Here is a 25,907-nt window from a genome sequence, read left to right on the forward strand (position 1 = left end):
CCCCATCGGCTGTATGTCAAGATGCGTGGCTAACCCACAGCCAACGGTACCTGCACCGGCTGCATGTGCAAACCCTGCATTCGGATAAGCAACAGGCAGCTGGTCATGCAGGCGCTAACGTCTTGCTCTCTTCCAGGCACGTACATCTGTGATGCTAAGGGGGTGTGGAAGAGCGAGGAGCTGGGGACCAAGCTGCCGTCTTGTCGACCAGGTACCTAGAGAGCTCTGGCATGATGCACCACCAAACGAGCTGCCGTCTCGTAGCAGGGTTGCTTATGCCACGAGTCAGCCAATCCAGCATTCACTCTCCAAGGGGTAACAGAGCACGATGCGATGGGTACAGGTTGGGGAAGGTGGGGGTCCTTCAGCACAGATCTGCTGACTTCACTCCATGGCTGGGGCAGCCCAATGCCTTCACTATGCAGCGGTGCCCCAGGCTGTGATCCACAGGTACGTCACCTTAGGAACACCTCAGCAGCAGGCAGGGACAGGGAGTATCCGCAGCGCTGTACACAGGGGATGAGGGGTCTTGTGGCTATAAAGGGCAGAGCAATGAGCAATAGCCGTGTGTCACCGAGATGGGGCTGGATTCTGAACACTCCAAAGTCCACAGGAGTTGAGCTCCAGCGGGCTGGTTCAGGGCCACCTCTAATGCCAGGTGGCCAAATCCTGCCCTGGAGGCCACCAGAGGTGTCAGCGCAATTGCACTGGTGGAATTTGGCCCAGGATGTGCGGCACCTTAGAACCTGCCTCAAGCAGCCACCCAAGAGCCCAGCAAAAATCAGAAACCCAGCAGGGGCGGATCTTTAAATAACGGCCCAACAGCGTCCCCTCTGGGGGGTGCTATACTGTGCCCACTGAGATCTACTCCGACAGCACACAGTGCTCCACAGACATTTACTGATTGGTCCCCACTAGGCCCCTGGGTGAGAACTAGCCCCACTTTACAGCTGGAGACACTGAGGCTGAGCGGGTAAGGGACCAGCCCCAGGGGGCAGGGAGAGGCATTGTCAGAGGAGGGAATTAGGCTCAGCGGCTCCTAGGTACCGTGCCTGTAGTCAGACCGCCTCAGACAGTGGCTTAGGTGGCCGATTGCCTAGCGCCAGCGGCTGTTAATGCAGGTTCTCTCTGTGTGTGCTCATCCAGGCTGCAGTATTTTAGGAACAATTAGAGCCTAGAGTCTGAGCCAGAGAGAGAGGAAGCAAAACCTCAGCTGGCTCATGGGTGAGGAAAGGCCTGTATCTGTTCCTCTCCCACCTTCACTCCTTCTCCAGCTCACTGGCCGGCTTTGTCTTCGAAAAAGAGAGAACCCCGACTCCTGCCCTCCCTCTGATCTGCACACACTGCTCACTCGTCTCTGGCAAGCATACCGCTTGCTGCAGTTACACTCCAGCCAAACGTGCCCTGCCTTACCTGCCCCCCTATGGTGCGTGCTGCTATCTCCTGGGACCCCGCAGGCCAGCAATGATACCTCTCAGTGGACATGAAAAAGGGAAACGTTCCCCTCTGCTCACAGCAGAAGCAGCACTGGGCAGAGCGGTCTGCCCTTTAGAAACACACTCCCCGCCTTTCCCTCTCCTCACAATGCACCTAGATCTGACCTGGAGCTGGGCAAATCCCAGCACATGGTTTCTGGGAATATTTGCTGGGACTCGTTCAGGAATCCCACACTCCTTCAGCAGTCTTACCCCAAGAGCCTTTGTGGGGTCGGGATGCGCTGGCAGGAGTGTTTGTGGACAGCGAATTTCAAGGCCAAGTTATTCACAGTTATTCACTGAAACTGACCACTGCAGCCACACACCCCTGTTCGAAGTGTTTGCAACCTCCCCTCGTCAGGGAGGGCTCGACACAATACCATGGGACTTTGCTGGCCAACCACACCTAACCAAGAGAGTCCAGGTGTAGTACGTTTCAACGACACGCCATACCCGCTCAATCCAGAGACAGCCCAAGCTGCAAAGCAAGGTTCGGCATCTGGATTTGGAACCCACCATTGCCTGGGACGTTTGGATCCCTCAAATCCTGGAACGCTGCCAGATGGTGGTGACTTCACTTTGCCCACCACCAGCTGAGCTAGGTAGCCGTGAGCGCGGGCGTGTACTTGGCGCAGTTCACCCCAATCCCGGACACCTGCCCCTTTTGCGGCGTGAGGGAAACCCTGGCGCACGTCTACCTGGAGTGGGCCAGGCTGCAGCCCCTATTCCGGCTCCTCACGAATATTTTGTTAAGGTTTTGGTTGCACTTTTCCCCTCACCTCCTTATCTACGCAATCCCTGTCCGTGGCCCCACTAAGTCGCGGGACCTCCTAGTCAACCTCCTCCTGGCCCTGGCTAAAGTGGCCATCTATAAAACCAGGCTGAGGAGGTTGGCCGATGGAATCTCCTGTGACTGTGGGGCCTATTTCCGATCCTCTGTCCGTTCACGTCTCCGGGCAGAGTTCCTCTGGGCGGCATCCACTGACTCTCTTGACGCCTTTGAGGAGCAGTGGGCACTGTCCGGAGTCCTCTGCTCGGTGTCCCCGTCCGGTTCCCTTCGTTTGACCCTTTGACCGCACTCCCGTCCCTGTTGTTCATTAGTTATCCCCCGTAATTACTTGGTTTTCCAGGTCCTGTGGACCCCCCCCTTAGGCTGGGGGGGGAATCCTTTAGCAGTGGGCGGGCTTTGCCCGCCCACTTCCTGGATCCCAATAAGACCAGCTGAGCTAGGGTCCGACCTGTGACCTAGAGGTGAAAATGGAGCCTCGTGTCCTATTGCCATTCCTCTCCCTGAGCTACGCTCCACAGTCTCGTGGCGAAACAAACACAACCATGTTAATTTCAGCCCCATTCATAAAACTTATTTTCTTTTTACATTGTTAAATGGAAAAGGATAAAATTAGCCAGAACATGTGCCCCCTCCCCCCCCCCCCCCAAGGTTCAAGGGTTTCAGGGCCAATGGAGAGTGAAGAGGATTGATTACTCTGTGTGTGTGTGTGTGTGTGTGTGTTTTAAGTACAATTATGGACCCCAATCCTGCACTTGGATCTGCATGGACAGATCTCTGGAGGGGTGCATGGATTTGATTGCAGGGTTGGGGCCAAAGCCAGAGAATAAATGATATTGTGGCTCCATATTTACTCTCTCTCTTAACCACGCCCGAGGACACGGGAATTGCCAGCCCTGTGGCCCATCTAGTCCAGTAAACTGTTTCTACCAGTGGCCGTACCGGATGCTCCAAAGGATGGTGTGAGAACCCCCTAAGCTGTGACTATGGCAACCTCCTCTTTTCTGGCTCCTCCTTGCCCCCCTCCATTGTGCTCCGGCTCCAGATAACACGAGTGGGAGCCTAGGGTAACAAACATTTGGACTTGAGTCCTTGGTGCTTCTGTTGGGCTAGGGAATCAATACAGGCAGCCTTTGTGCGCCACTTCCAGTGTTCCAGCTTCTGATCCCCGAGGGCAGCCAGGAGCGCACAGAGACTCGGGGGTAATGAAGCGTGACAGCGGGGAGAAAGCTGTCCAAATATCTGCGTCCGTTCAGCTGTGGTTAGATTCCTCTCCCCCTTTGGCTCAAGCCAGTTGCCCACCACAACTCAACCCCATTCTCAGCCCCTGCTCTGCACCCCCTATCTGCCATTAGCAAGAGCACGTCCAGGGCTTTCCGTGTGTCTTATGTATTTTTATTAGAATCAATATTTGGCTAAAAGAGCTTCCTCTAAACGCATCCCATCGCCTTAGGAGGAAAGGCAGCTTCCCGGCAGCCTGAAAGCTGGGATACAGGAAATGTTTGGCTAGGTGCATTTTATATTCCTGACAGTATTTGACATGGCAGGGAACCTAAACACACACAAGTAAATGTACACGTACACACACACATGCACGTACCACACGTACACACGCAAACACATGCATGCACACTTATACACGCATACATGTACACACATGCCTCTACATGTACTTACACCTATGTGCACACATGCCTATGTACACACACACGCCTATGTACACACCTCCACATACACACACACACGTACACATTTCCAGGAGGTTTCATCTTTTCAAGTCAAGCTTTCCCCCGTGCTAGATTTCAGACACAACAGTGTCACGCTGGTGTAACAAAATCGGCAGCACAGAGGAATGAAGCTGTTCCCGTCCCTGCTCTGTATTATGGAGCTCAGCATTACTGTGCTTCCTTAATCGCTGGGGCCCTCTCCCAAAGAGGCAGAGCAGTCTACTGGATTGAGCATGTGGCTGTGAGCCGTGAATCAACCTAATCATCTACTTATGTGGCCCCCCCTCACTGAAGTCTGAGAGTGTCTGAATCGGTCACTGGCTTGCTCTGTGACCCACTTTCCCAGGCACCAGACAGAACCGCAGCGATCTGTCCTGTTGCTTTCCTTTATCTTCTCCACTCTGCCCCACTCCACGCCAGCCTCCCTCGGAATGCCTGGCTAGAAATCGGAATTGCCAACTGTCTTCCTCTAGCGGGCATCTTTCCTTCCCAAACAGCGTGAAATGAACTGGATAAACAGTTCAGGGGATAATTCACAGGCCTGTGAGTAGCATATTAGGGCTCTTGGCAGACTGATTTGGGGCCTATTGACTACAGTGGGCTATGGATCAAGCTCTTAAAGCCAAGGCTGTGCCGCTTGGCAGCCAAACTGATTTGCTTGCATGAGCCTGGCAAAGGGGAAGGTTGTTTGGTAGCCAGAAAAGTGGTGGGGAGCTGGAGAGGAATAACTGCCAGAGGAGTCATTAAGGGAAGACAGCTGTGCTAGATGAACCAGAATGCTGCGTACCTTCCCGACACCATGCTCCGGAGAGAGCCGACCTAGCAGCAGGGTTTTCTTAAAGGACCCTTGTATCGAACAGACCGCAGGACAAGGAGCTGAGCCAGCGGTGAGAACATTTCCACCCGAAGTGGGTGCACTGAGAGCGAGCTGGAGTTCAGCTACGCTCCTGCAAGTCTGCGGCTCCACCGGCTTCCCAGAGAGCAGGAAGTGGCTGGACGGGGTGTCACATGAGTAAGGACGGAGTCGAAATTGCACAAGAACGTCAGGCTTCCGCGGAATCAGACGTGTGAAGCTGGAAGGGACCTCGAGAGGTCGGCTAGTCCAGAGACAGGACCGTGTAAACCTTCACCAACCCCAGCAGGTGTTTGTCCCACCTGTCCTTAAAATCCTCCGCTGACGGGGATTCCACAACCTCCCTTGGAAGCCTGTTCCAGAGCTTCGCTGCCCTGAGGGTTAGAAAGCTTTTCCTAATATCTCACCTACATCTCCCTTGCTGCAGATTAAGCCCAGTACTTCTTGTCTTGCCTTCAGTGGCCAGGGAGAACCATTGATCCCCGTCCTCTTTAGACCAGCCCTCCGCTTATTTGGAGACTGTGATCAGGTCCCGCCTCAGTCTTTTCTCAACACTAAACATGCCCCGTTTTTTTAACCTTCCCTCACAGGTCAGGGTTTCTAAACCCTTTCTCATATTTGTTGCTCTCCTCTGGACTCTCTCCAATTTGTCCACATCTTTTCTACAGGGTGGCGCCCAGAACTGGACGCAGTACTGCAATGGAGGCCTCACCAGTGCTGCATAGAGCAGGACAACTACCTCCCGTATTTACAAATTACACTCCTGTTAATACCCCCCAGAATGACATTAGCCTTTTTCGCGATTGCATCCCATTGTAGACTCAGTCCATGTGTGATCCACTATAGCCCCCAGATCCTTTTCCGTAGTGCTACCACCTAGCCAGTTATTCCCTGTTTTGTAGTTGCGCCTTTGAGTTTTCCTTTCTAAAGTAGCACTCTGCTTTACTGGATTTCATTTGGCTGGTTTCGGACCAATTCTCCAATTTGTCAAGGTCATTTTAAAGTCCAATCCTGGCCTCCAAAGTGCTTGCAACCCCTCCCAAGCTTGGTGTCATCTGCAGATTTTAAAAAGTCACACTCTCCATTCCACTATCCAAGTCACTAATGACAATATTGACCAATGCCAATTGACCAGATTCAGGACTGACCCCTGCAGGACTCCACTAGGTATGTCCTCCCAGTCTGAGGGTGAACCATTGGACATGGTCTTTCAGCCACTTGGACATCCATCTAGACCACATCTCCCTAGTTTGCTTATGAGAATGTCATATGGGACTGTGTCAAAAGCCTTACTATAGTTTCACTTAAGTCAAGTGATATCATATCTATTATTTCCCCCCTACCCATCCACTAGATCAGCAAACCTTGGGCCTCTTGTTAATATTTATTTGTCTCTTTTATTTCGGTGGATCAGGTCTTTATTTAGCATCAGTTTGCACCTGTTTTGTTAATAGCATCGATTAAAGCATTGGTTTTGAATGGCCATTTAAATTGCGACCCAGTTTGTTACTGAAACAAGGGTCGGCCCTGCAGATGTAGAACATGTAAGACATGTAACCCGGGCCTGGTATTTTGGGGCCTTAGCGTAAGTGGGATGACACCCACCTACATGGACCACTGATAAAGACTCGAGGCCTGATGCTGTTCTCAGTGACACAGGAGCAAGGCCTGATTCAAGTCAGACTCCTTGCACACTTAAGGTTACACACAGGCTTAGCTGCTTTGCTGGATCAGAGCCTAACTCCTTTGAAATCAGCTGAGTTACATCAGTGCAGAACTGGTGCCAGTGAGATAGGGTTCAGCTCCCAGTTTCTGAGGTGCTTCCAGCATCAGCCCAGTAATATACAAAATGCATTAGGAAACCGAATGCTTTTCCTTTGAGAGCTGCAAGAAAAGCAGTGATGTCTCTTGTGGGGAGAGAAGATGGCCACAAGGTCTATGATGGGGGCAGAAGAAAGGATACTGGGTATAAGGGAGTCCATCCCATTAACCGAACCACGGTCTTGGGATCAATTCAACTTCATCTACACAGACATTGAATTCCAGCTTGACTTGCACAGCACGTTGATGGAAAATCAGGGGTGGGGTCAAGTTCCATGGATCCCTCCATCCCAGCTCCTGGGTGGGGTGGGGATGGTGCAACTTGTTTTTGTTCTGTTTCGTTGCCAGCCTAGGCTAGAACCGAAGATCTTCCAATTCTGGGCGAGCTGCACTGGCGGTGGGACCCTTGCAGCCTTGTTTCAGTGTGTGTGTTGGGGGTGGGGACGGAGAGAGTTCAGACTCTTCCCCCCCTTCCCCTTCCCCATGAAGGTATTCTGGGCTTCAAAGGTGCAATGATGGATGGTGCTAGGCAGCATGCATGCATCATTGCTGGTAGATTATGCCATGAGCCTATCTTTTCTGCCTAAGTGATGCTGATAATATGGCACATTGCCTTCCTACAGCACGTCCTTCCTACAATGTGTGATCAGAAATCACAGAGGAAACACATGCATTGGTAATTCATTTAATTAAATACATCAATGACACAGGACCAAGGTCACCAAGGGAAAGCAGGATGACCTAGAGGAAGGACATAGGCAGAAGACCTGGTTCTAATTCTGGCTCTGCCACCAATTCACTGTCTAAATAGTGAAGACAGAAAAATAGGGGGAGGTGAAACTGAGGCACAAAGCGACTTGCCCAGGGTCACCCAGGAGATCAATGGTAGAGGCAGGACTAGAACCCAGGTCTCCCGAGGCACATTCCAGTGCTCTGTCTACTGGTCTGCTCAGACCTAGTGATGGAAGTAATCTGGCCCTAACTCCAAAGCCCATTGAAATCAATGGGCAGACCCAGAGGCTTCAGCAGACTCTGGGGCAGCGCATATAGGCCCTGACTGACATTAACAGGAGCAAAATAAGGCTAAGCAATTATGGTTATCATCACCACCACCCTTGCCACAACACTAGAGTAATGGACCATGGTACTCCACTAGGGGGTCCCTCCCAGCCCAAGCAATTCCACCAAGCTACGGAGCGAGTGACTATCTTTAGGGACTCAAACAAGGTAGAAAAATGTATGTACCCATTTTCCAGACATAACAGAGAGAGGGCCCATTCAGGACATGGAATTGGGGTGCCCATGTCATTTAAAAATCAGCCTGCTCCATGCCCTGGTGTATATATTGTAGGAACCAAACCTGCAGAGGCAGATGGGGTTGGGTCTTTTCCAGCACAGATGTCCACGAGAACAAGGATTGGCCCCTGGGGACAGAAATAGGAGTATTTGGTTCTTAAGAGACCAATCCAAACTGGCATAATCTACTGGAGAATCGCCTTTCTGCTGTTTCCTGTGGAAGTGCTCGCCCCGTTAGATTAACTGTCCTGTCCTTTCTCTCACTAGTGTGTGGCCAGCCAGTTCGCCCTCTCCCCGGGATAATCAAGCGCATCATTGGAGGGCGGAACGCGGAGCCCGGCTTCTTCCCTTGGCAGGCCCTGATCGTAGTGGAGGACACGTCCAGGATCCCCAACGACAAGTGGTTCGGCAGCGGGGCCCTCCTCTCTGACTCCTGGGTGCTGACGGCGGCTCACGTCCTCCGCTCCCAGCGCCGGGACAACACCGTCATCCCAGTGTCCAAGGAACACGTCACCGTCTACCTGGGCCTACATGACGTGAGGAACAAGAAGGATGCCATCAACCGGACGGTGGAGGAGATCATCCTGCACGGGGGATTCGACATCCAGAACTACAACCATGACATCGCCCTGGTCAAGCTGAAGGAGAAGGTGACCATGGATGCCTACGTAATGCCAGTCTGCCTGCCCCAGTTTGAGCACGAGCTGGAAGGGCCTCACCCCAACACCTTGGGCCTGGTGGCTGGCTGGGGCATCTCCAACCCCAACATCACCGTGGACGAGATCATCAGCTCGGGGATGAGGACGCTGTCCGACATCCTGCAGTACGTCAAGCTGCCGGTGGTACTGCATGCCGAGTGCAAGACCAGCTACGAGTCCCGCTCGGGCAACTACAGCGTGACCGAGAATATGTTCTGTGCTGGCTATTACGAAGGGGGGAAGGACACCTGCCTGGGAGACAGCGGAGGAGCCTTCATCATTCAGGACCCCGGGACCCAGAGGTGGGTGGCCCAAGGCCTGGTCTCGTGGGGTGGGCCAGAAGAGTGCGGAAGCAAGCAAGTGTACGGGGTGTACACCAAAGTGTCTAACTACGTGGACTGGGTGGGGGAGAAGATGGGATCCTCACACAGGTGGACATTCCTGGATCCTGAGCTGAAGAGATGAGCTCGCCCCAGCCAGCAGGCACGACTCTGGTCTTCTGCAACACTCAGTCCCCTACAACCTTATTTCACGAGGTTTGCTTGGCATCACGTTCCTTCATGTGCGGTCGTAGGAAACGTCCGCTCAGCAGCTCATGGGATGTGAGCTGGTGGACCTCAGCCAGGTTCCTTAGCGGGACAGGCATCCACGTCACCCAGAAGATACCACCGCAGCTACCTGGCCCCTGTGCCGGCATCTGCGCAGAGGGGCCAAGGACTGGGTGGGGCTGTGGAGACTGACCTGCACCCTCACGCTTGCCGGGGGATGGTTCCTTCAGGTCAGGGTTGATGTACCCTCACGGGGGAAGCTGTGCCCTGCCGCTGCCTGACCCGCACCCCGCGCTGTGCAGAGAGGCCATCAGCACCCAGAGCTGTCAAGCCAGCACATTCCACCAGCATTACACCCACTTCTGAAGTTCCCCCGGGGGGGGGAGAGGCAGGAAAACCCAGCTGAAGTGACACAGGGCCCACAAAGACCCTCACCCTGACTCCAGACAAAGAGTTCACCTCCTTGATAGCGATAACAGGGGAGGGGAGGGGGTTCTTGCTGATCTCTTTATCCTGCTTTATCTTCAAACCAAGCTCCCTTCAGCACCAGGCAGTCAGTGGTGTCCTAACATCAGCCCAGAATAAAGGCCATGGTTCCACCAGGGCTTCTGTTTAGGTCAAGGCACCAGAATCTGCCCTTAACTGACATGCATTTGGGGGTGGGGGTCACTGACCAGAATTCAGAGTGAAGCAAGATATCCCAGCTCTGTCCTCTGAGGCCAGAGCCTGATATCGTTTACACTGGTGTAGATCCAGAGTCACTCCACTGACTTCAGCAACCCCTGGATTGATGTTCACCATCATCTCCAAATCGAGCCCACCCGGTGCATGCTTTCCCTGCTGTTCCCGCCTCCATCTTCTCTGCGCGGAGACTCCACAGCTGCTAAACTCGGAGCTGGCTTTTCAGTGTGGACGCACAGGAGCAAAGGGTGTGAAATCCATCCTGCTCCCTTCCATTGGTGCCCTAGGCTGGGGTCTGGGCGGAGGTTTCCTTGCTCCCTTTCCTAGGATAGCATCAGTTCTTTAGCGATGATGAGGCTATGCCCACTACACCTGTGGCATGAGAAGCCTATAAGCACAGCACACGGAGGTTCAGTGATTGAGAGACCTCTGCACTGCACTGCACTACACCCAGGCTTTTCCGTCTTCCCCCTACAAAGCGCAGACTGCCAAGCAATGGCCTGAGCTTCATCCCAGATGGGGAGAGTCCGGGTGCATTTCATGGCACTTACTACGCATGACCCTTTCCCTGCTCTAGAGTCCAATGGGCCCCATTGTCCGTGCTGAGCATGTGATGCTGTGACTTGCAGCGTGTGCGTTGCAGCTTAACACCATCAATGCCTGGTGAGAGGACAAATCCCTCTTGCTAGCAAACCCAGCTTGTTCTGAGAGCGAGACGGGCAGAGGATAAAGCAGAATAAAGCCAGGCAAAGGAGTTTCCACGCTACACGCACACACACGCACTGCAGTATAGTCTTCCCTCTCTTCCAGGGCTGTGTGGCTTGGCAGGCATTTGCAATCCTTTCCTTGCACTTCATTTCCAGTGGGGTATGCCCCATGTGAGTTCTGCTTTGAGTTGGAGGGTTCCCAAAGCCAAATTGAGTCAAACCTCCCATGTTTCCCTTGGTTGCACATTGAAGCCACATAAAACTCCTGAGTTTGGATACCTTCAGCATGACTCCAAAAACTGACCCAGATTTGGGCAGAAGTCAACCCCAGGCTCACTGGAGACTTGTTTCTGGGTGTGGTGCATGTCACAGCTACTGGGCAAACAGCACTGCTGACCCCTCCTGGTCTCTGAGTGTCTCCCCCATCCTGAACCTCAAGCCTCGAGTCGTCAGCTGGCATAGGGTGGAATCACGCGATTCTCCCTCTCTCAGACTGGGTCTGGACTACAGTCCCATTACGTTCAGCTCCTGCAATGGAGCATGACGGTGGTACCCAGTGACCAGATGCCTCCTTAAAGCAAAGTGTTTATTTACAGCAGAAGCATTTCAGCGAAAGCGGCTCTTACAAACCAAAAAAGCCACACTCTGTGCATGTCTAGCTCGCCAGGTGTTTAAACTCTCTCCTCTGTGTACTTGTGAGCCCCCACATACACTCACATAGCGATGCCGGTTAGTAAAACACGGAAGGATAGCTGCTCTCTGATGGATACCTGCATGTAGCTTCTGTTGGGCCGAACCTTACTATTCTGGCTTGTTTTTACTCAGACCTGGGGAGTTTTACCTGGGTATGGGGTGAGCAAACACTGAACTAGACCCTCAGGCTTTGACCCACAATCATTTAAGCAATGCAGATAGCAGCAAGAGGAGCGAGATCCTCCAGAGACCAAAGGAACATGTCTATGGTACACACATGCTACGGCCTGTAATCCTGACTACGCCACGGAGCTAGAAGATATTATATTTTTTGTACTCTATTCTGTCAGCTGTCGAACGCTGTGTATGGACTGTCTGTATCATTCTTACCAGGAAGGAAATAAAGCCCTGGTATGAACAAAGCATGTGTCCTTTGTTCTAAGCAGGAGACTGCAGCCTGAGTGAAGTTCATGGGCCTGCACCCTGCATTCACCCTGCTGTGTTGTGCTCCTCCCACTTTCACAACCTCGGGGCTTCTTCTTGATGTGCATCCCCTCCCAATGCACTTGCCCCACGAGCTTTTTCCTCTTCGTAATCCAATCACAAAAATAACGCACCAAAGCACGGGGAATAATGGGAAGGGTAAGGCTCACCAACGTCCAACCCCTGGGGCCACGGGCAACTAGCCATATGTGGATACACCTATTTGATCCCAGCAGACAATCCCTGCTCCCAAAGAGAAGTGAAACATCATTCCTGGATCCTGCCAGCGTGCCCCTGGGTGGGGAATTCCTTCCTGGCCCATGATCAGTTTAGCCCTGTGTGCATCAGTGGGATTCAACCTACCTATGACCAAGTGTCCTCTCCTTGCTGAGGACTGCAAAACGGGGAATGCGCTCCTCTGCATCGAGACCATCTTTGAGGTGTCTTCGGGCAGAGAGGAAGGAGCAGAGGAATGCATATGAAACAAGCAAATACCTCCAGCAAACATCCTTCTAATAAAGGAGAGAGAGGGACTATAGAGTATCAAACCTGGGGCTAACTAGAAGGCTGCTTTCAAAGTTTCTAAGTGGTTTGACAGCTTTTCATGCCATGCCGACCCATCCCCAGCTGCTGGCATGCACCGTGCCAATCCACCACCCCAATCCTAGCTCTTTGAGTGCTGGTCCATCTTCCAGCATGGCTAATTCCTTGAGTGCAGTTCACCCCTCCTGCCCCCCCCAGTGCCAGGCTGTAGCAGATCGAGCACTCACCGCTGCGGCGCCTCCTGCTGGTCAGTCCAGGAATTAGCTCTTTCCAGTCTCGGAGCGCCTCCTGCTGGCCAGTGTCTTGCCTGCCACTGGCTCCCCGTGTCCCTCCCAGACCCTGGTGCCCATTACTTCACAGTGCTGCCCCACAGCAGCACCCCCACACTCTGGGTCTCCCCTCCCAGGGGAACCCCCTCCCCCTAGGCCCACCTTACCTCAGTGGCTACTGCCAGTCATCATCTAGCCCCCTTTCCCTGGGGCAGACTGCAGTCTGTAATGGTCACTCATCATTGGCAAGGGGGTTGGACCAGCTGCCTCTGCCTATCCCCAGGCTGTATCTCTGCAAGGTTTAACAAGGCCTCAGCCTGGGGAGTTGCCAGGCTGGAGCTCCCCAGCGCCTCTTGCCCTTCCCTAGCACTGCTGTGCTTCAGGTCCTTCTCACTCCAAAACTAGAGAGAGACTGAGTGCCTTCTGGCCCTGCAGCTCTTTTATAGGGCCCGGCCTGGCCCTGATTGACCGCCTCTCAGCCTTTCCTTTTTGGCTTTCAGTCCCAGCCTGCTCCAAGGGCTGGCTTTTAACCCTTTCAGGGGCGGAGCGGGGTGACTGCCCACTACACAGGCCTTTGAGTCCCATCCCATCATTGCCAGTGAACAGTGCCTTCCTTTAGAAAGACTAACCTACATGATTCAGAGTCATACCATGGGAGACCATGGACCATGCACATACGGGATTTATGATCAGTGCGACACTGCATGGGCTAGGCTATAAGAACATAAGAATGGCCACACTGGGTCAGACAAAAGTCCATCCAACCCAGTGTCCTGTCTTCCAACAGTGGCCAGGGCCAGGTGCCACAGAGGGAATGAACAGAACAGATAATCATCAAGTGATCCATCCCCTGTCACCCATTCCCAGCCTCTGGCAAACAGAGGCTAGGGACACCATCCCTGCCCATCCTGGCTAATAGCCATTGATGGACCTATCCTCCATAAATTTATCTAATTATTTTTTGAACCCTGTTATGGTCTTGGCCTTCACAACATCTTCTGGCAAAGAGCTCCAAACGTTGACTGGGCGTTGTGTGAAGAAATACTTCCTTTTGCTTGTTTTAAACCTGCTGCCTGTTAATTTCATTGGGTGACCCCTAGTTCTTGTGTTATGAGGAGTAAACAACACTTCCTTATTTACTTTCTCCACATCAGTCATGATTTTATAGACCTCTACCATATCCCCCCCTTATCATCTCTTTTCCAAGCTAAAAAGTCGCAGTCTTATTAATCTCACCTCATACAGAAGCTTTTCCATACTCCTAATCATTGTTGTTGCCCTTTTCTGACCCTTTTCCAATTCCAATATACCTTTTTTGAGATGGGGCGGCCACATCTGCACTCAATATTCAAGGTGTGGGCGTGCCATGGATTTATCTAGAGGCAACATGATATTTTCTGTCTTATCACCTATCCCTTATAATGATTCCCAGCATTCTGTTTGCTTTTTTGACTGCCGCTGCACACGGAGTGGATGTTTTCAGAGAACTCTCCACAGTGACTCCAAGATCTCTTTCAAGAGCTACTCAAGAGCTTTTTTAAGAGGGCCAGATCCTAAAGTCCTGTCTCAGTTTTGCTCATTCGAGGGGGGATTTTCCAGAGTATCTAAACTGCGCACTAAGTTCTGCCTGGCCTCTGGTTTGAGCCCAAGCCGCTCCTCTGTCCACACTCAAATCAGCCTGATTCAGGTCAACGAGCACACAGGAGCGAGGCCCTAGATCCAGCTGCGGGGTGGGTCAGAACCCAAGTCATGCCGTGACTCTGGTCCTCGGCTGGTCATGCTGCAGGGCAGACGCAGGCCGAGCTGCAGGCCTGAGGCAGAAGATCTGCACGGTGCAATAGAGACACGTTAGCACGGCTGTGAGACCCAGGTCCAGCCATTGTAAACCCAGGTCTCCAGTGCAGTGTGGACGCTCCAGCACAGTCTTGGAAACACCGAGTCCACAAGCCCGGGTCCCACAGACCCTGGTGTACAACGCCATGTAAGACAAACTTTGAATGATTTACGAGTGTAAGTCCCCTTGACTTTCAGTGTTATTTGTGCTTCTAAGTCACTTGGTCACCTCTGGAACTCTCACCGCCTACTGCCATTGGCTTCCTTGGCGACGTGCCTGCATCAGAACCGAGCCAAGGGACTCAGGACTTGTCCCAAAGTGCAGCTACATTTAAAAAAAAAACCCAAATCTATGGAATACGGGCTGCAAAGTGAGTTGCTCCATGAGCCTTTTCTCTCTGGAGGCCTGGGGTCCCCATTGGTTGGGTCTCAGGGATGCCAAGGGGCCATATTTTGCTCCGTGATAGTCCAGTAACTCCCAGGTAACTCCATCACACTTACGCTGGATATATTTAGAGAAATGACATCAGACGCGGGGGAGGTGAACTGAGGGGGAAGGGGTCTTGGGAACTGTTTAGAATTCAACAGGAGATGATTTCTTGTTGATGTCTTGTAGTAACATCTGACTAAGCCGAATCCTGGGGTCCTGATGCAATCTTTACTCCAGTTTTACTCAAATTCCCAAAAAAACCAGTGTAAACAACTGATCTGGGGATTTGCCTCCATCTATGCTAGAAAACTCGGTGTCTCAGGTGGGGTTTCGCATATGTCTCTCTTGCGTCTGACCTTACTCCTTGCGGTTTCAGTGTGTGGGAAGCCAAAGTTTTCCAGGAGTTTGCTGGCCCGGATTTCCAACGGACGCTATGCCCAGCGAGGAGTATCTCCGTGGATCGCCATGCTGTATAGGGGATCGCAGCCCTTCTGCGGAGGCTCTCTGTTAGGTAAGAATCTCTTTGGTACTCGGCGTCATCTGGGCTGATGACTGGAGCGATAACGCTCTGATTCAACAGCTCGAAGAATTCGGAGGAAAATGAGCAAGCCCGGGTTGACTGGCAATTCGTATGGCGCAGCGTAGAATCATGTCTGGTTTGACACAGTGCTACGCAGAGACCCTGGAGTGCATTGCGTGAGTTAGACACTGACTGCTCAGTGTCCGTGGAGGGCTGTGAAGCCGTCACTAAGTGCAATAGACTCCATGCAGCCTTGAAGAGCGGAGTTTGTTTTACCAGGAGAAGAAAATTCAGCTCAGACACCAGGGCTCTCCCCTGATCTCTTCAAACACGGCATAGACGCCAGCTTCCTCCAGGCCCGGGGGGGTGCTCAATCCCCCACTCCACCCCAGGCCCTGCCCCCACCCGACCCCTTCCCCCAAGCCCCCACCCCCCTCCCACCTCTTCCCTCCCCCGCTCCGCCCCAGGCCCCCAGCCCCACCCCATCCCTTCCCCCAGCCCCCATCCCTCCCCATCTCTTCCTGCCCTGCCCTGCCCCTGCCCCGCCTCTTTCCCACCCAGTTCCGCCCCCTCCCCCCGGGGTGCCCCATCCCCACTCCTCCCCCTCCCTCCCAGAGCCTCCAGCACGCCAGGAAACAGCTGATCACGCCGGGCGATAGGTGCTGGGAGGCGGGGAGGCGCGGGGAGGTTCTGAGCCGTGTGGCAGCAAGTGGGCGGGAGGCGCTGGGGGGGCAGAAGGGGGAGCTGGCTGCCAGTGGGTGCTAAGCACCCACAAATTTTTTCCCGTGGGTGAAACACGACTTTAACTTCCAACCAGGCAGCCAGCAGAGGGGACAATTTAATACCTTATTCCAAAAAGGCATCTCTGGGACCCCCTCGTGCTGCCCTGGATCAGAAACGGGGGTGGTTTGGAGTCCACACATAAGACATGAACCCACCAGTGACTGGCCCACTAGGCAAGAGTACTGTTAAGTGAGCCATGCCCCTGGTATCTGATCACACACACTGCTGGGGGAATTGGCTATAAAGGAGATATAAGAACATAAGAACGGCCATACTGGGTCAGACCAAAGGTCCATCTAGCCCAGTATCCTGTCCTCCGACAGTGGCCAATGCCAGGTGCCCAAGCGGGACTGAACAGAACAGGGAATCATCAAGTGATCCATCCCCTGTCACCCATTCCCAGCCTCTGGCAAACAGAGGCTAGTGACACCATCCCTGCCCATCCTGGCCAATAGCCATTGATGGACCTGTCCTCTATGAACTTACCAAGTTCTTTTTTGAACCCTGTTATAGTCTTGGCCTTCACAACATCCTCTGGCAAGGAGTTCCACAGGTTGACTGTGCGCTGTGTAAAAAAAATGCTACTTTTTAAGTAAAGATATGCTCTGCTTTAAACCTATGCTGCAGAGCCCAATCCTGCATAGCACAGTCACTCCTACCACCTGAAAGTAGGGAGGCCTAGGAGGGGAATGAGCACCTCCGAGCCGCATTAGCATGCGGAGGCCCAAGTGTCGGACCATGTCCGCTATGTCTAGTCCCGGTGCAGACCTTGCGCTCTTGCATGCCAAGGCCTGCGCATGGAGGGGGACTGAGCCCCTCTGTGCAGAAATCTCGGCCTACTGCTTACCCTGCCTGGAGCTCACGCGTGGGCTCTGTCCCCAGTGGCGGGGGAGCACAATGACATTGTGCTGCCAGCTGGTTTCCTTGCAAAGACTCATGGAACTCACCATCCCCCTACGAAATACCGACAGGAACGGGGTGGCTGGGTTCGGTGGGTACCGCGGCGGGGCACAGGAGAGAGCCTCCCGCTGGGCAACGATGATCCTGGGTTGTATTGATGGATCAGTGGCTCTTTGGCCACCTTCTTGCCATCGGTTTCTTTTGACCAGCCAGTAGTGGGTCTCAGGGCTCCCCTCCTGAAAGGCCCTGAGAGCTGGGACTCCCCTTAGGGTCAGTGGGCTTTGGCGGCCTCTCTCTTGTGCTCAGCCCCGGGCCCCAGCACTGTGGAGCAGCCCCTCTGGACATGGGGTGAAATTCAGCACAAAGTCTACCTCCCACATGAGCCCCAGTTCATCCAAGAGTCCAGCACATGGTTTCTTGGTCCCATTTGGACGTAAGCGGTGCCTGGCCCTAGTGCAGACCCCACGTACAGGTGCGAATGACCCCCCTAGCCCCGCCCCAGGGGAAGGAGTTCAGATGCCACAACCGCCCAGCCCTGGGGACCAAGAAACCTTTTGAAAGCAGCCGATGGCCTGGAGGACATCCAGTGTTTTCTCAGCATGGTGCACCCCAGGGAGCAGAGGTGTTGAGAGATGTAACTGATCTGCGTAAAGGGCCTGCAGATCCTTAGATAAAAGGTGCCGTGTACATTATAAGCAGGGTTATTGTTAGAGAGGAGGTTGGGTGTTGTGAACTATCCCATGCATGGGAACTGGGCTGGACGGGTGTTGTGAGCTATCCCATGGGTGGGAACTGGGCTGGACGGGTGTTGTGAGCTATCCCGTGGGTGGGAACCACTGTTCCCTCTAAGCTGTGCGTGTGTGGGCGCACACACAGATCCTAAATCCTGCGCGCACGGCAAAACACCGCATGCACAAAAATTTGCACAGAAGAAATTTTTTGCGCAGACGGCATGCCAAAAATTAGAGGGAACACTGGTGGGAACTGGGTTGGGTGGGTGTTGTGAGCTATCCCATGCGTGGGGACTGGGCTGGGTGGGTATTGTGAGCTATCCCGTGTGTGGGGACTGGGCTGGGTGGGTGTTGTGAGCTATTCCGTGCATGGGAACTGGGCTGGGTGGGTATTGTGAGCTATCCCGTGTGTGGGGACTGGGCTGGGTGGGTGTTGTGAGCTATCCCATGCATGGGGACTGGGCTGGACTGGACAGATGTTCTGCTCTTTTATGTTCTAGGAACCAAATGGATTGTCACTGCTGCTCACTGCCTCCACCAGGAACTGGAACTGGAGAACCCAGTTTTCCGCAGCTCGGATGCTGTCAGCCCTTCATCATTCAGCATAATCCTGGGTGAGTGACCAGCAATCAGCACTGCACACTGGCTCAAGGGGTGGCGATGGGGCAGAGACAGATCACTGACTACAGTGGGCAGAGGTATGGTGCTCTCCCGAGATCCCATGGCCTGGGTAATTAAAGGCAAAGTGGACTCAGGCCAGCACCCTTTATGCCATTCCCCTGTGAAATTGCTGTGTGTGTCCTTGGTTCACACACTGGCTCACCACTTCCTCCAGGAACCCTTCAATATACAGTCTCTGATGTTCTCTGTGGCTCCTCTCTGCCCCTGCCTGCTAAACTGGGTTCTCTGCCATGGGAGCCCCACAAGCTAGCTGAGTCATGATGATACATTACGTCTGCCAGGCACAAATTTGCTAGGATGTGTCCTGCTCTGAGCTATTTGCTTCTCCAAGCCCCCAAATGACTTTAATGGGAATTCACGCCCCTTTGGGAAGGCAGGGTGATGGCCTCCCATAACTGCCCATAGCCACCTCTCCCTGGCCCTCCTTCCTTCACAGGGAAACACCGGACTCTAAAGAAAGACGACACCGAGCAGCAGCTGCAGCCGAAGAACATCATCATCCACCCCTCCTACAGGGCGGCCACCTTTGAGTACGACATAGGCCTGGTGGAGCTGTCTGAGCAGGCGGTGCTGAACGACTACGTGATGCCGATTTGCTTTCCTGATGGTTCACACCACCAAGGCAAGAGCTGGCTCTTTCTCCTTGCCCACCCAGGGACGGTGCTGGGCCAGCTCCAAAACAGACAACAAAACTTGCTATGGCTCTTGAGATTCAGGGCCTGATCTTGCAGAGGTGTCAATCAGCTGGCAGCTCCCACTGTGAGCAGGCCATAAAGCCCAACTGCCGGGCTAAACACAGACCAAGGTGGATACGGTAACCAAAAGATATGTGCAAGACAGAGACCCCAAGGAGGGTGGAGAGGAAGTGCTTATGATGCCTCAAGGGGCTATTAGTGAGAGGCCACTGGGCAAAACTGATCCAAAGGCTAGAAAGATTTTCACGACAGCCAGCCTAGCTGTGAGGAGTTTGTTATGGGATGATGGCATTATCTCCCCAAGGGAGGTTTGGATGGTCCTTCATGTCAGTCACTGGACAAAGTGCTAGCAAATATGCGATAGGGACAATCTTGACTTGGGATCAGAACGGACTAAATGACCTAGAGGTGCCCAGCTCTGACCCATGTGATTCTTTGATCCAACCCCCAGAGTTTTTTCTCTCTCTCTGGTTCTCCTGGCTGCTGTGTTCTTTATCCCGTTGCCCCTAGGCAAAGGGGACAGAGGACTGGTCCAGCAGGCATCTCCTCTGCCTGAGACAGTCAGACACAGACTCTCTCAAGAACCGCTCGCCGTGTGTGTGAGCCTCACATCTCCCCAGGCAGCCGTCCCTCCCAAGACCTGCTTTGCTTGTGATCCTCACAGCACCTAGTTTCAGAAGAGGGGACTTACAAGCTAGAATCAGTGCCTCAGGCCAATATCAGAGCAGCTAAGTGGAAGGGCAATTACGGATGCAGCTGGCTGCATGAAAGGAATCTATACGCCTGCCCTGGACTCCTCTTGTACAACAAACCAGGCATGTTGGGTACAAAATCTGCTTCAAGGGAGATAACAGTTGCCTGGAGACAGGCCACTTCTGGGGTAGTGAAAGAATGGCTTAGAAAGATGCTAACACATAGACCGGTTTCAGAGTAGCAGCCGTGTTAGTCTGTATCCGCAAAAAGAACAGGAGGACTTAATTTGTTAGTCTCTAAGGTGCCACAAGTCCTCCTTTTCTTTTAACACGTAGACTGATTCACTGCCATGTTCAGCAGGGTCCAGTTAATAGCAGAATCCTCTTCCCACACCCGAGTATCTCTTCGCTAGCAAACTCTTCTTGATTTTGCTTTCAGATGCCATGGTCATTGTCAGCGGATGGGGGAAGCAATTCTTGCAAAAACGCCCTGAAGCCTTGATGGAGGTGAGAATTATTAACCTGAGAATAGCAGGATCTAGGGGCCTGAGCACAGGGGTGGGGTCCAGCGTCCTGCCTCTGACACAGGCCTCCTCTGTGACCTTGGGCATGTCACTTCCCCTCTTTGTGCCTCAGCTACCGCAGCTGTAAAATGAGGATGCTGGCGCTGGCCTCCTTCTCGGTAGCCAAGTGAGAGTTCAGGTTTGCCCAGTGCTGGGAGCTGAGCAGCACCACAGACACAGCAGGAAAGCCAGCAAGGGCTGCTGGAATCCTGGTAGTGCCTTGCCTGGAAAACTCGCAGAAAAATGCACCTGTCTAAAGCCAGAGTGGGTCCAAACTCCATGCCTGTTGTGTACATTGCTGCCATCAAACAGCCACCAGGGCCTTGAACGTGAGTAAACACACCGCTCGGGCCTAGCATCATTTCTCCAAAATCGCTGCATGCAGCCAGTGACCTGGGAGAAACCAACAGACACGTATGCAACCATCGAGCAATGAGCAAATAGGAGCGCTTTGCTCAACCACTTCACTCGGCTACAAGGCATCGAGGGCTTTGAAATATATCGATTGCAGACGAGGCTGCCAGCAGCAGAGTCCAAAGGAGAAGCAGGTCAAACCTTCAACATCAACTGGAGACATGTAATATCAGCTGTGCTAATGGAATCCAAATGGCTTGGCTTTCTCTACCTTTACAACAGGCTGTCCATGAACGCTGCATCCAATGGGAACATGGTATATTCTGCTAACCCTAGCCCCACCAGACCTCACCAAGGTTTCACCTCTTGCTTCAGTGTGATGTTAGTTTGCGGGTCAGCCCAGATGGCTCGTCCTTTTCCCAGTTATCCTTTTCCCAGACAAACCCCAACAGGAGGTGCTAGGGGACCTACAGGCAGATCTCATGGTGCCAGTTTAGCCCCGGAGCATAATTATTATTTGTCTGGATGATGATAGTGCCCACAATGTGGTCAGGGGCTCACCACACACACAGGAACATGTGGTCCTTGCCTTGAAGATCTTAAAATTTACCGGCACGTCTCCACTGCAATCGGAGGTCTGAGTGCAGTCATTGATTCGATTTCAAGGCCTGAAGGAACCCCTGTCATCACTTAGTCAGACCTCCTGTGTAACACGGGCCCTTGGACGTCCCACAGATAACTCCAGTTTGAATTCAGCAATGTGAGCCTGTCCCCAGGGTTTCTGGCATGCTCACACAGCCCACACTGTAGCCTACACCGCTGCAGCTACACTGATATTCTTCACCAGGCTAGCAAGGGTAAAGCTAGCACGGGTCCGTCGACCTGATCTGGAGTCACACCTGGGATCGCAGTGTAGACATAACCTACAAAGTCAAGAAGAGCACTGGAGACAATCAAGAATAGGTAGATTACACCTTTTGGCAAATACAGGGAGAGCCCATAATCATCCCCCCTGGCAAGAAGGAGCCCCATGTCCACCTCTTCATCCCACCACCTCTGCTTAGCGAGAGCAGCTGTGTCCTCGTGTCCCTTCCTGGTCCTAAGCTGTGTTTGTCTCTTCTGTCGCTGGATTTACTCACGCCGGCGGCTTTTCCAGCTGGCTCCCTGTTCCATCGTGCTTTGGGCCAGACTCTGTCGTCAAACACACGGGTGTGAACGGGAACTGCAGACACGTGTCTGAGGGCAGGATTAGACTCTTTGCATGAAGGCATTCGGTGTGAACGCCCACTCCTGCCCTCTTCAAGTAGGACACGATAAGGAAGCTTTCAGTATACACAAGGAGCTGGGTCTTCTCCATCTCCGATTTCTATAGGTTAACTGATACAGTTACAGGTGTATGCCCCATGCCGGCGTGTCATGGTGGTCTGTCCCCCTCTGACAGTGGCTCAGCCACATAGCAATTAAGAAACCTGCTGCAGTGTTGAGTACGGGGGGAAGGCTCCTTTGGCTCAAGCAGCAGGCACTTTCGCTTGGGGGTCCAGATGTTCCAGGTTCAATCCCTGTTTCCAACCCCCAGCCAAGGGTGTGTATAACATAAAGCAATAGGATACTGCTAGACTAAAGGATGTTTGGGCTTATGTAATTGTAGCTGTGTCAGTCCCAGCATATTAGAAAGAGAAGGTGGGCGAGGTGTTTGCAGAACTCAATTTTAATTTTTTTTATCATTTCAGTGGATAACATCGGTGTTTATTTATCCACTTTTTTTTTTCAATTTTTATCCATTTAAATGTTCACGGGTGTGAGAAATCATGGGGGCTTCAGGCAAAGGTGGAGATTAGACGATTATTTCACACCAGCTGAGGCTGAGATTCAAAAAGTTAAAGCTTTATAAACCATTACGATGCAAACTGTGACCATCAGGTGTCAACATTTTAGCCTCGACTCAAACGCTCACAGGTTCTCAAGCAGCATTCTTCTGACTTGGGCAATGTGTGAATTTCAGTTGCTCTCGACGGAAATATTTTTCCGTTGGTTTGTGTGTGTGCGGTTTGTGTGCCTACAGGGTGCGGTGTATGACATTTAGTGACATTTACCACTATAAATCGGATCCTTCCAAGCCTGCGTAGATACAGCAGGGGCCCCCGCGAGCCAATGGGCACCTGGTAACGAAGTGTTTTTCCTGTCTTGCAGATTGAGATCCCGCTCACTGACCATGCTTTGTGCCAGGAAGCCTATGCGAGGCTGCAGAAAAAGGTGACGGATGATATGATCTGCGCTGGAGAGAAAGAAGGTGCAGCTCCCTTCTATCCACACCAGCTTTGGTGCAAGTGTGTCCTTCCATCCGCCCCAGCGGGCAGGTCTCACCCTCATGCTGTTAGACACCTGGCTAGGGGGTGAACTCTAAGGGGGTCACAGGTCTTTACCAACTCCTCGTCCGAAGAGGGGGCAAGGGGCACGTCACCCTGTGCAGAGGCCAGCACGAGGCTTACGCGCCGCCCAGCAGAGCTTACGGTGGATTGAAGAGATGCACAGCCCTTGTGCTGACCCGCCGCAGGGTGTGACCCTTCAGCATGGCCCTGTCTGCTTCCCCCGAACAGGCTCTATCCATTAGGGGACGTGGATGGGGCTCTGTGCCCTGAGGCTGTGTTGAAGGGCTGGGGCCAGTAGGGGTCTCTGTCTGTCAGAGAAAGGGCCGTATTCCCAGGGTGCAGCCTGCAGCCCCCCACTCAGAGTCCGTGTCTGCCTCCCCAGAAGAGGAGGGAGACTGCAGCAGTGGGGGGAGGGAGCCTGATCCTGGCAGCCGAGACTGCCTCCACAGAGCCCCTCCTGCTTCCCATCCGGACAGATCCCGCTGCTGACTCTGGCCCTTCAGCTCAGCCGTGTCCAGTCCTTACACCCGCCACAGGGTCATGCCCCACGCTTTGAAAATCTCTGATCTAATGCAACCAAAAGTTATTGGGCTGTTGTCAGGAATCCCTGGGTGAGCTTCTCTGGCCTGCGTTGGATGAGACATCAGAACGGATGCTCACTGTCTGGCCTTACAGCCATGAACTCTGGGAAATTCCGCAGTGGGGATGGGCTTATGGACAGAGGTTCATGCCGTGCAACTACTGCAGGGGATTCAAAGGGGACGCAGCTTCCGGTTTGGTTCCAGACAGATAGATTCGCCCATACCATGCCAGGCCCGGTTTCCTGATAAGATGTGGTCACATCTTAACATCTGGTTTTCACATCTCCTTGAAACCAGTTTGAGAAGTTAACCCATCTTTTCTCCTGTGCTGGATGTCTTTGGATTGGGGTGACCAGATACCAAGTGTAAAAAATCGGGACGGTGGTGGGAAGTAATAAGTGTCTATATAAGACAAAGCCTGTCCCTATAGATTCGGGACATCTGGTCACCCTGCTTTGCAGGAAACATCAAACCGAGGTCCTGGCCACATGTGGTCACTAAAGGATCTACACTGGGGGGAGGGATAGCTCAGTGGTTTGAGCATTGGCTTGCTAAACCCAGGGTTGTGAGCTCAATCCTTGAGGGGGCTGTTTAGCGATCTGGGGCAAAAATTGGGGATTGGTCCTGCTTTGAGCAGGGGGTTGGACTAGATGACCTCCTGAGGTCCCTTCCAACCCTGATATTCTATGATCACTTTCCAGGGTGTTAACTCTGGTGTCCGGGCCAAATTTTAGGTTGGGTCATTCTGCCTCCCTCTAGTTCTCCTTTAGTTTCAACTAGGTCCAGAATTCTTCCTCCCTTCCCATCTTAAATCGCTTCTCAGCCTTGCTGTGCACTGGTAAAGAGTTGCCACATTCTCCACTCAGAGGTGGCTACATTTTAGTGGGGGCACGTGGCTAACCCTGTCCGTAAAGTTGGAGTAGCAATTTGCAAAGTCTGCGGCGCGTTTGGGTCCCTTGGGCGCCACGGAAATGACCACCCTTCTCTTCTACCCGCAGGAGGAAAAGATGCTTGTAGCGGAGATTCAGGGGGGCCCATGGTCACCTTAAGCAACCAGAATAACAACTGGCAGCTGATTGGCACAGTGTCCTGGGGAGATGGATGCGGGCAGAATGATCGGTATGGAGTGTATTCCAGTGTGTCCAAGAGCTTGGCCTGGATTAAGCAGGTCACTGGGGTGGAATATTGAATTCTCTGGCCTGCTCACAACCCTGGCTAGGTGAGAACAGCTGGGAGGAGTACCAAGTTTGCCAGTTCTGCAGCAGACAATTAAGTTGATGACACATCAATGGGTCGTTCCAATTTCTGCCAAAAAAGCCACCTCAGGGAGATGCCTTGCCTGCCTCAGAGTGTAAATTCCCTCAGGATATAGTGGTAGGAAAGGCTTAGACTGGATTCCTGCCCCCACCTGAACTGACCTGTGACCTGAGCCCATCTCTGCAGCCAATCCTGCGGGGATAAGCCAATTTCCCCTTGGTTTCCAGGCACCAAGAGCCACGGACAGACCACTCTGCAATTCCATTGTAACTTCATTGACCAGGAAAGCACAGGATAAACCTGATGCCATAATCAATACTGCTGATTTAGACTGGGAGGGACCCCGCCAGAGTTTGGGGTTTTACAAAACCCATGAGACTTTAAAAAAAAAATGGGGTTTCACAAACCGTCTGTTATGAAACACGGCAAAGGAAAGTTTGCTCCTTAAACCAAATCATTATTTTAAGACCATTGAATGTTTGTAAAAGTGCTTCGAATTAATTGTAGCCTACGCTATGCAAACAAAGGGCCCAATGCTGCAAATACTTAAGTATTCTCGACTGTGATGTTAATGGGAGCATTCAAAGTACGACGCCCGGTAATATTTCCAGGATCAACTCTGAGAAAGATGTATCAGAGGGGCAGCCGTGTTAGTCTGTATCCACAAAAACAACGAGGAGTCTGGTGGCACCTTAAAGACTAACAGATTTATTTGGGCATAAGCTTTCGTGGGTAAAAAAAAACACTTCTTCAGATGCATGGAGTGAAAATTACAGATACAAGCCTGAGAAAGATACTCCTTCTCTGCCTCTGGGAATAGAGTGGTTGAAATTCACCCCTCTGTGTAAAGCCAGCACAAGATCTATGTCACATTTAAGTCATAAGTGGGACTTAGGTGGCATGTCCGGCTCTGCCCAGGGGTGAATTTCACCTAGGC

The 25,907-nt window shown here is 52.6% G+C and overlaps 1 protein-coding gene across 2 annotated transcripts in view; it reads left to right on the forward strand.

The window, feature by feature from the left end:
* MASP1 (MBL associated serine protease 1) overlaps window positions 1-25,311 on the forward strand; it is a 67,930-nt gene extending 42,619 nt beyond the window's left edge. The window contains exons 10-16 of one of the 2 annotated variants that reach the window (XM_074963370.1): window positions 137-211; window positions 15,221-15,355; window positions 18,279-18,392; window positions 18,896-19,081; window positions 20,286-20,353; window positions 22,954-23,053; window positions 24,712-25,311. In XM_074963370.1, the coding sequence (XP_074819471.1) occupies window positions 137-211; window positions 15,221-15,355; window positions 18,279-18,392; window positions 18,896-19,081; window positions 20,286-20,353; window positions 22,954-23,053; window positions 24,712-24,902 (869 nt within the window). In that variant the 3' untranslated portion in view covers window positions 24,903-25,311. Of the gene's footprint in view, window positions 1-136; window positions 212-8,226; window positions 11,677-15,220; window positions 15,356-18,278; window positions 18,393-18,895; window positions 19,082-20,285; window positions 20,354-22,953; window positions 23,054-24,711 lie in introns of those variants that run through there. The other variant, XM_074963368.1, reaches the window with a different exon arrangement.
* The last annotated feature ends 596 nt before the right edge of the window (window positions 25,312-25,907 follow it).

This window comes from Natator depressus, chromosome 9, assembly GCF_965152275.1.
Source record: "Natator depressus isolate rNatDep1 chromosome 9, rNatDep2.hap1, whole genome shotgun sequence".
In the NCBI taxonomy this organism is placed as follows: domain Eukaryota; kingdom Metazoa; phylum Chordata; order Testudines; family Cheloniidae; genus Natator; species Natator depressus.